The sequence below is a fragment of the Primulina tabacum genome, chromosome 12, assembly GCF_025594145.1.
Source record: "Primulina tabacum isolate GXHZ01 chromosome 12, ASM2559414v2, whole genome shotgun sequence".
NCBI classification, from domain to species: Eukaryota; Viridiplantae; Streptophyta; class Magnoliopsida; order Lamiales; family Gesneriaceae; genus Primulina; species Primulina tabacum.
The window spans coordinates 33,358,843-33,368,688 of record NC_134561.1 but is presented as its reverse complement, the minus strand read 5'-3'; the positions used below and the strand labels follow the sequence as shown (position 1 = coordinate 33,368,688).

The window sequence follows — 9,846 nt, the reverse complement described above, 5'->3', positions numbered from 1 at the left end:
TTAACAATCGTACAATTCGGGGTGTGAGACTGCTCATATTTGGATGGTTGACAAGTGATTTCCAAAAGAACAATTCATTGTTTAGAAACAAAATATGTTTGCATTAATTCCATAAAGGCATAAGCAAAAGAATATTAATTGTGTACGAGAAAACCAACAACTTAAAAAAGTAAAATAGCAGTGTATGATCAGAAGAAATGGATGATAATTGAAGAAAAGAAATGCAGATCATTTCCAAGCTTTTCTCCCACGGAATTGTTTGCCGGCTAGCTTTTTCTGTTTCTTCTTCTCTTGACGAGATTTGGCAACTTTGGCTCTCTTAGCTGCAAGGGGCATAGCTTTTTTGTGTTCCTTCTGCCGATTGCTTAAACCACCGGTCTGTAAACAATACAAATAAAACCACAAGGTACAGGTTAAAAAAATCAGTTGTGGTGTTACATCCCCAAAAACTGACCCTAGAAGAAAAACCAACGTATTAAAAACCCAAATAGAATGCAAAGTCAGGATGATAATTTGTGACACCTTTTTCTGTTTTATAGCAGTCCGAGCCTGGTATTTCCCTCTTTCTTCCCTCCCTGCTCTTATTAAAGCCAGTCTTTCTTGCTTGGTTAATTTCTGTTTTATATTAGCCTGATATCCAACAACAGTTGCATTAGGAATGTATTGTATGTGACAACAAAATAGAAATTTGACAAATAATACAGGGTTCAAATATAAAAAAACGACCAGAAAGAAGAAGCCTTGGAAAAAAGAAACTTACTTCAAGTGTAGCAGCATCAACTCTCTTCACGCTAAGTTGATCAGAGCTAGGAAGCTTAAATCCATGCTGGGCCAAAGCAGTTCGAGCCTCCTTCTTGGCCTATCAATCAAAGGTAAAAAAGAAATTACAAAAATCTATGATACAAGTGTTCACGACTTTTCACAGATTAACACCGAGGCACAATCGACATATTTAAATTTTTAAAACATTCTTCATTCAGCAATGAGATCCAAACCTTCAGTTCTTTTATTCTTTGGAAGTCCTCATTGGATAGAATCCCATCATTTGCGTCTGAGGGAGCATTTCCAGATTTCACTACAGCTAATTTCTTCAAAGCTCGTAAACTTTTATCAGCAACATTTACTTGTTCTTCAAAATCAGAGAATTTCCTCTTTTGTGTTTTTGATACATTGTCATGAACATGATCAGCATTCCCACCAGTATCCGTTTCTAAAAATCCACTGTAAGCCTCAGGCACTGTTTCAGAATCCTCCTCGTCTTCTTCATCACCACCATCATCAGCATCACCAGTTGTGTAATTATCATTTTCATCAGACACTTCAGAATCGAGTTCATCATTATCAGCGTTTCTATCATCCTTCTCAGAATCATAATCACTGGAACGGGGAGATTCATTTTCAGAAGCACTCTCACATTCACCATGATCATCATTTTTAACAAGACCACCATCACCGTCGTTTTCATAATCCTCACCAAGTGAGCTAGCATTGGTGTCCTCATCCACATTTTCATCACTATCATCATCTTGCTCCAATAACTCAATATCTGGAATATCGCAAGCGATGTTCACTTCACCATATGCTTTAGGTCTGGCTTTTGGGTCTGTGGGCCTTCCTCTATCCTTTTTGGCCAACATTGACGGGAAAAGCTGCAAAAAAAAAGTCGACATTCTGAGAAAAATGCGAGTGTGTGCATGTGCGCGGAAGAGAGAGAGAACGTGTGTTGACTGCGATGCACCTCTCTAAATAAAGATAGAAGGGAACGAGAAGCTGAAGAAACTGCTTTCTCATGTGACTTCCTATACAGCACAAGGTCTTGCAGCAAATCTTCAGTCATCAGCTGAAAATAGAGAGAGGAAACAAATGCAAGATGTAAGACTCTGTTGATAAGCAGTAAGGAGGGATAAACCACACTTCAATACTGTCAAGGAGTATACCAGGGGCATCCGTAAACATATTTCACGAACAACATTCAGCCCAACAGCGATGGCCTGGAAATAAACAATTGCGTCAATAAGGATCTTCAAGAGAAGAAATAACCACATAAAAACAAATTGGTACCTCAGTTCGCGATTTATCATGCACAAATTGGTTGACTACTTGCTTGAACAATGGCTCAACCGCATCTGGTGGGACCTAGTACAAAAAGAAGAATGGTATTGAACACGAATCTTCAATCTTTATCGCTAAAACAAAACATGAGATAAGAGAATAAAGAAAGTACAAGGAGATTGAATTTCGGTTAAAAATAATTAAACTCAACAAAAATGAATATACCATGTCATGGCATGACTGAATAGCAGCAGCAAGTAAACTTGTGATACCCCGTTGATGAGGCTGCAAATGCATCATTAGAAGACTCGTCAAAAAACAAAATTTAAAATGCACCACAAATAAACCTAGCTAAGAGAATTATAATCAGTTACCACCGGAGAGTATTGCGTTATCACACCTGTATATATTTCTGAAGGTAGGGGTAGAAGTTTAACAAAATCAAACGATGAAGGCCAATAGTTCGGGCAGTTACTTTGAGCATAATCATCTTAATCTACAGTGACATCAGGAAAATTGAAAACATCATCGAACTATACAACAGTATAACTTCGTACAGAATGAATGAATAGAATTAAAAATCGATCAAATATTGAATAACAATTACCTCAAACCGTTCATTGCAATTTTGCAGGCGTGACAACAGCTTTTCCACAAAGCCCTTTGTGCAAAATATGCTACAGGTCTTTAGTTTTGCCCTATAAACCAGAACAAACTAAAGAAAACGATATTGAACAAACCTGTGCATCTTTCAAATGGTTCAGTGGTGAGTAGTAGTTTGGGTTATTATTCTCAGATGATAGCCGCTGCTTCTTCTTCATGCTGCGAGCAACTCGTAACAGTTTGGCTTTCTTTTTCTTTTTGCTAGATGTGGTGCCTTTATGGCTTGCCTACGTATTCAAGGATTAGAAAACCGACAGAAATAATGCATTGCAAACACAAATAGATGCTTAATTTTTCTTATTCAAATTTGTACCAAAGCAAGTAGAAAGGTCACAAATGTTTCCAACTATCTATTCTAATATCTTTGAAAAAGAGAGTGATTAGGAGCAAATACTAATATTAGCATATCGGATCATGTGCTAATCAACCTTATAATTTTACCACTAGTAGTCGAACATGAGGTTAGTTTCTAAGGTTGTGCACAGAGTCATATTAAGAGTAAATATAACGAGCAACCAACCTTGTAAAGAGCCTCTTTATTCAGCACGATTTGTGACTTTTGAGTTGTTGCATCATCTTCGCTGCTAGAATCATCACTATCATCATCATCTTCAATCTTCTCAAAATCAAGAAGAAATGACAAGGCAGCTGTCATGATCCTGACATGTTCAAATACACTCACTAGTTTTAGGATGGCCATAAGTGGTTTGCATCACAGAAAAAAATCAGACCACATTCCACAACAATTCTAACCTTGACGAAGCATGAAAACATGCCATACATATTGCATTAGCTGTCCTATCATCTAACCAGACTTTCCTTCGATAAAGATCACAAAGGGTAATGAGTGCCACTTTTGCTTTTGTTTCTTCCTCTTGCTGTTGTGCAATTAGATATCATTCTATAAACACGGAAAGAAAAATAACTAAAATGAGAATAATAAGTTTACCTAGTAGATAAAATACCTGTAGCATCCCATATAAAATATTCTGAAGGGCCCGATTCTTGGGGTCATTCTTATGCTTATAGTTCATACGCCTGATACTCTGAATAACGTGAGAGAACGCCAGTTTTTTTAATGCCCTATCGCCTACAGTTTGTAGCTCCATGAACAAGTCAAGAGTCTCTGAAATATCAATCATCTAATACAAAAAAAATTAGTTTCAAACTGGTACTTAAAGGTACACCAAAGAAAACATTGAATCTGAACTAGTGCCCTAATACAGTAGGTGCACACAAATCTAATATCTTTCACTCAACAATAAATTAACCATTTCTATGCTAAATGCTTTTCAGGCCATAACAATCCATGAACACAATAAGTTCCCCCACTCCCAACAAAAAAAAATCAGGGCATAATATAATATAATCGAGATTTACAGAAACCCTTGAAAACTCAAAATTCCCTTACATTTAAAAAGAAAAATGAAAAATTTGCAATAAGTACAATCATTTTTCAACAGACATCACTCCAAAAATATACAAACAGAAAACTGTACCTTACGATTAATCAACAAAATCAAAGCATGTGTCACATTCACTCTAAGTCCGGACGGCAGTGATCGTGCAGACGATTTCAAAAACTGGGCCAACTCATTTGGAAAGCCCGACATCTGTTTAGGGTAAAATTGAACGACATGGGCCAAAAACATGGACCGATCACCTAAATCCTTTGCCACTGTTGGGTCATTTCCAATTCCACTCAGTGAGGTGAAATTCATGGCGGCTTGCCTCTCAAAAAGCTCAAGCGATGACTTAAATTGATTGTAAATCAAGCTTAGTTCTGACCCATATCCTTCTGGGTCAGACTTCATTTTGCTTTGCAGGTTCGGTAGGTTGAGCTTCTCCAAAACTCGTCCTGAAGTCGATATTGAGTCCTGGGCATGCTCCGAAATTGAATCCATCCCTAAAACAACAATTTGAACAATGCAGGCGAACTTTATAAAACTGGCCTGTAGAACAGGAGATCGAAAAAGAGTTATTGCATAGGAAAAAAGGCACACAATTATTTACACTAGCAACTAAGATAAAAACCATGAAAACCAACAAAAGAAAAATAACATCCAAAACTTGAAAATATACTACAAACCATTTAGAATACTCAATGAGCATCATCCACTTTTGTGGATATTATCTATCTAATGAGCATCATCTAATTTTCTTAGATATCAACGGAAAAAAGAACAATAATCGTAGTACAAGAAAGAATTCCAAAAATACCGCTTTCTCTATCCTTCAGTGTGAAATTCAGTGGTTACAGAAAGAAGAAACTGAAGAGATGCAGGTGGAAGAGGAGGAGGCGGCGGCGGCTGCCGCCAAACTCGGGGGTTTAGTTGCGGTCTTGCGGAAGAGGAGAAAATTTAGAAGTGAGAACCCCCAAATTGTATTAAAATAAAAAATAAATAAATACTAAAGTCATGTGGAGTTTTAAGTTTAATTTAATGAATAAATTGGCACTAATCATAAATTTTTTTTTTGTCACTAAATAAACTTTTAATATAACCAAGGTTTTATTAAAAATATATATATATGAATTTTTTTTGAGTCAATTAGAAAAATAAACAAAATCGATTTCTTTTAATATAAGATTTTGTGAACATATATTTATCTGTGAGACGAGTCAATCATGCTCATATTTATAACAATAAATAATAATTTTTCACGGAGTGATCCAAATATGAATTTGTGCTCATTCCAATTTCTATTTCAAATTCAGCAAATGAAATCGTGCAGCTGTTGAAAAAAAATTGATTTTATTTGCAAATAGTGAGGAAGAGAGTGAAATTGCAGTGGAAAGTTTTTGAAACCAGCTGTGCTTGTTTAAGTCTGCAGAGAGATTTATTGAGTCGACATACAAGACGAGATGTCTCCTCCTGTTGATGAAGCCCAAGACGAAGTTGCATATAGACTTCCTCTGGTAAATCATCATGAAGGAAAGCATTTTGAACATTCATTTTGTGGAGTGACTAATCGCGGACATCAACTATAGCAAGTAAACAATGAATTGTAGTTAACTAGGCAACAAGAGAAAATGTTTCCTTGTAATCGATTATTTCATGTTGATTGAAGCCCTTTGCCACCAATCGTGCTTTATATCTCTCGTCTATACCATCAGAGTTGAACTTAAGTTTATACACGCATTTGCATCTGATAGCACGATGGCCAGACGGAAGAGCGGTCAATGTCCAAGTTTTTTTTATTTTTTTTCAAGGGCAAGTAATTATGCATCCATAGCCTCTTTCTATTTTGGATCCAATACTGCACATTCATGTCACAGTTCCACAAGAGTAGTGATAGAGTTTCACGCACTCTAAGCTCGGCCCGCTAAGGCTAGGAAGATTGGCCGCAAGCAATACCACCCACCCTACCCTAAAAAAACTTCAAGGACAAACTCGATTGAAAACGAAGAGCTCTTCCTACATTTAAAAGGTGCCGATGTTTTCTTTCAACCACCCCATTTTGCTGGGGAGTTGAAGGACATGAGTGACGATAATTGATTCTAGAGATTAGCCGCAAGAGATTCTTTCATGGATAATATTTATGTACCATTATCGGTTCGAATGGTTTTAATGTGATGGTTAAATTGTGTATCTACCCAAGAAATAAAGGATTGTAATATCCTTTGTTTTTCAGATTTAAAACTCATGAGATGTAGCCATGTATATCGAGTAAAATCATGAAAAATTGTTAAGAAAAACTAGCCCCGAAATGGGATTTCTTCCGATGTTGTCCAGATGATAGATGTCCAAGACGCTGATGCCAAAGGTAGAGTGTTTGTGAACGACATAAGCTAAGGCTGAACTTTGAAAGCTTGTTAAGTAATAGAGACTGTTATGTTGCTTGCCCATGCCAATCGTCTTATTTTGTATATTCTTTAACATTTTGTTCGATATTTTGGTATATACAAAAATATCGAAAATTTTAAAATCTAAAAACGAACAAAATTCTTATAAAATTATAATGCTCATGTGCTTGTTTAAGTCCGTAGAGAGATTTATTGAGTCGACATACAAGACGAGATGTCTCCTCCTGTCGACGAAGCCCAAGAGGAAGTTGCATTGCATAGAGACTTCCTCTAGCAAATCATCGTGAAGGAAAACATTTTGAACATTCATTTTGTGAAGTGACTAATTGCGGACATCAACTATAGCAAGTAAACAGTGAATTGTAGTTAACTTGGCAACAAGAGAAAATGTTAATTTCCTTGTAATCGATTCCTTCGTGTTGATTGAAGCCCTTGGTAACAAGAGTAGTGATAGAGTTTCACGCACTCTAAGCTCGGTCCGCTAAGGCTAGGAAGATTGGCCACAAGAGGTACCACCCACCCTACCCTACCACCTATTAAAAAAAAACTTCAAGGACAAACTCGATTGAAAACGAAGAGCTCTTCCTGATTTTTTCTTTCAACCACCCCATTTTGTTGGGGAGTTGAAGGACATGAGTGATGATAATTGATTCCCTTAGCCGCAAGAGATTCTTTCATGGATAATATTTATGTACTATTATCGGTTCGAATGGTTTCAATGCGATGGTTAAATTGTGTCTCTACCCAAGAAATAAAGGATTGTAATATCCCTTGTTTTTCAGATTTAAAACTCATGAGATGTAGCCATGTATATTGAGTAAAATCATGAAATATTGTTAAGAAAAACTAGCCCCAAAATGGGATTTCTTCCGATGTTGTCCGGATGATAGATGTCCAAGACGCTGATGCCAAAGGTGGAGTGTTTGTGAACGACATAGGCTAAGGCTGGACTTTGAAAGCTCTTCAAATAGTAGAGACTGTTATGTTGCTTGCCCTGACCAATCGTCTTATTTTGTATATTCTTTAACATTTTTTGTTCGATATTTTGATATATACAAAAATATCAAAAAATTTAAAATCTAAAAACGAACAAAATTCTTATAAATTATAATGTTTTTAAGTAATTAATATACAAATAAATTAAAAATGTGAAAAGAAGTTTAAAAAAATATAAGTAATAACGGTAGATATTGTATTATATCGATATCGTACCGAAATTGTTTATATGAAATTTATTTTTTACCGAAATTTCGATACGAAATCTGTATATTTTTTTCTATAACAAATTGTTTTGTATGATATACGCTTTTCTTCGAAAATTTCGATATATCATACCGAACCACCCAACACCAATTATTTTTTTGATAAAACGACAATTATTTGGTTATACATATATATAATAATATAATTTATGTACGTATATATAATATATAATACATATTACACACACACATGTCAGTGGGGCCAGTCAAGAAAGGCTGTTGACAGCAAAATGAAGAAAAGGCAAAGTCACGTGGGAATAAATGAGAAAACGTGGGCAAAACTTTTCAACAAATGCAGTGGGATGGTGGAAGTTTCGTAAAGAAATAGAAGACGCGTTTTATACGCGTCTTCACACTGACAGAGGCTCTATAAATAGAGCTCCCCCCTTCATTCTGAAATTATCCATTCTTCGAGTTTTCTCTCATCTTATAAGCATTTGAGTGCTTAGTTCTATAATATTTGTGAGGAATTTTGTTCTCCTGTATTAAGAGAGTGTGTGTTCTCTTTGGAAACACAGTGAGTGAGTTGTACACCACAAAATATTATAGTGAAATTCTTTTCATCTTGCCCGTGGTTTTTACCCTAATAATTTTTAGGGGTTTTTCACGTAAATCTCGGTGTCCAATTTATTCTTTATTTTCGGGTTTTATTATCTCAAATTTCGCACGTGGGACCAACAAGTGGTATCAGAGCCTTGGTTTAAAATTTCTTAAAATTCTGAGTATGCTCTGTGGTTGCAGCCTAGACTGATCTTCCACATCAGAAAAGATTTTTTGATATTTTTTATTTAAGGCGGGATTATTTTGTCCGGTCTACTAAAATTGTTATAGACATAATGGCGGGAAGGTACGAGATAGCAAAGTTCAACGGAAGCAATTTTATGCTGTGGAAAATAAAGATACAAGCAGTTTTAAAAAATGAGAATTGCTTGGCGGCTATTGGAGATAGACCGGTAGAGATTGCGGATGATGGAAAGTGGAACGAGATGAATGATAATGATGTTGCCAATTTACACTTGGCTATAGCTGACGAAGTTTTGTCAAGTATCTCTGAGATAAAAACAGCCAAAGTTATCTGAGATACTCTGACAAAGATGTACGAGGTCAAGTCGCTACACAACATGATTTTCCTAAAGAGAAGGCTTTATACTCTTCGGATGGCGGAATCTTCATCGATGACAGACCATATCAACACACTAAATACTCTATTTGCCCAACTCACTTCCATGGAGCATAAAATAGGGAAAATGAACGTGCGGAGCTTCTACTTCAAAGTCTACCAGATTCATATGATCAACTTATCATCAACATAACCAACAATATTCTTATGGGCTTTCTAAGATTAGACGATGTCTTAACTGCGGTTCTCGGAGAAGAAAGCCTGCGCAAGAATAAGGAAGATAGGTTGGTAACCTCGAAGCAAGCAAAGGCATTACCGATGATAAGAAGAAGATTTATGGACCGTGATTCCAGTGGGAGTCAAAGGCGAGGTAGATCAAAGTCGAGAAGTAAGAAGAAAAATATTTACTGCTTTAAATATGGCGGTAAATGGCACTTCAAGAAAGAGTGTACGAGTATCGAGAAGAGTTATCAAGGAAATGTGGCCAGTACTTCAGGCGGTGGTGAAATATTATTCAGCGAAGCGGCAACTGTTGCGGAAGGCAGGCACAAATTTTGTGATACATGGATTTTGGATTCAGGAGCGACGTGGCACATGACGTCTCGGAGATAATGGTTTGATCATTATGAACCAGTCTCAGGAGGATCTGTATTCATGGGAAATGATCATGCCTTGGAAATCGCTGGGGTCGGTACTATCAAAATTAAAATGTTTGATGGCACCATTCGCACCATACAGGAGGTACGACATGTGAAAGGACTGATGAAAAATCTTTTGTCCTTGGGGCAATTGGATGACATCGGGTGCAAAACTCGTATCGAGAACGGGATCATGAAAATTGTGAAGGACGTGCTTGTGGTTATGAAGGCGGAAAAGGTTGCTGCAAATCTGTATGTACTTTTGGGAGAAACACACAAAGAGGCAGAACTAGCTGTTGCATCAAT

General features: G+C 36.6%; 1 protein-coding gene across 2 annotated transcripts; it reads right to left on the bottom strand.

Moving 5' to 3' along the window:
• Window positions 1–5,099, bottom strand: LOC142520497 (uncharacterized). 2 transcript variants are annotated; one of them, XM_075623488.1, is made up of 16 exons: window positions 4,936–5,099; window positions 4,215–4,667; window positions 3,681–3,857; window positions 3,469–3,593; window positions 3,236–3,374; window positions 2,793–2,942; window positions 2,660–2,713; window positions 2,453–2,548; window positions 2,278–2,337; window positions 2,062–2,136; window positions 1,938–1,991; window positions 1,739–1,840; window positions 996–1,649; window positions 761–859; window positions 523–630; window positions 1–378 (listed from the first exon to the last, which is right to left on the bottom strand). In XM_075623488.1, exons 2-16 carry the CDS (start codon window positions 4,617–4,619, stop codon window positions 229–231), a joined length of 2,448 nt encoding a protein of 815 aa, XP_075479603.1. In that variant the 5' UTR covers window positions 4,620–4,667; window positions 4,936–5,099; the 3' UTR covers window positions 1–228. The 2 variants fall into 2 exon arrangements, with proteins under 2 accessions (XP_075479603.1, XP_075479604.1); XM_075623489.1 differs by having other exon boundaries at window positions 4,215–4,621.
• Between the last annotated feature and the right edge of the window lie 4,747 nt (window positions 5,100–9,846).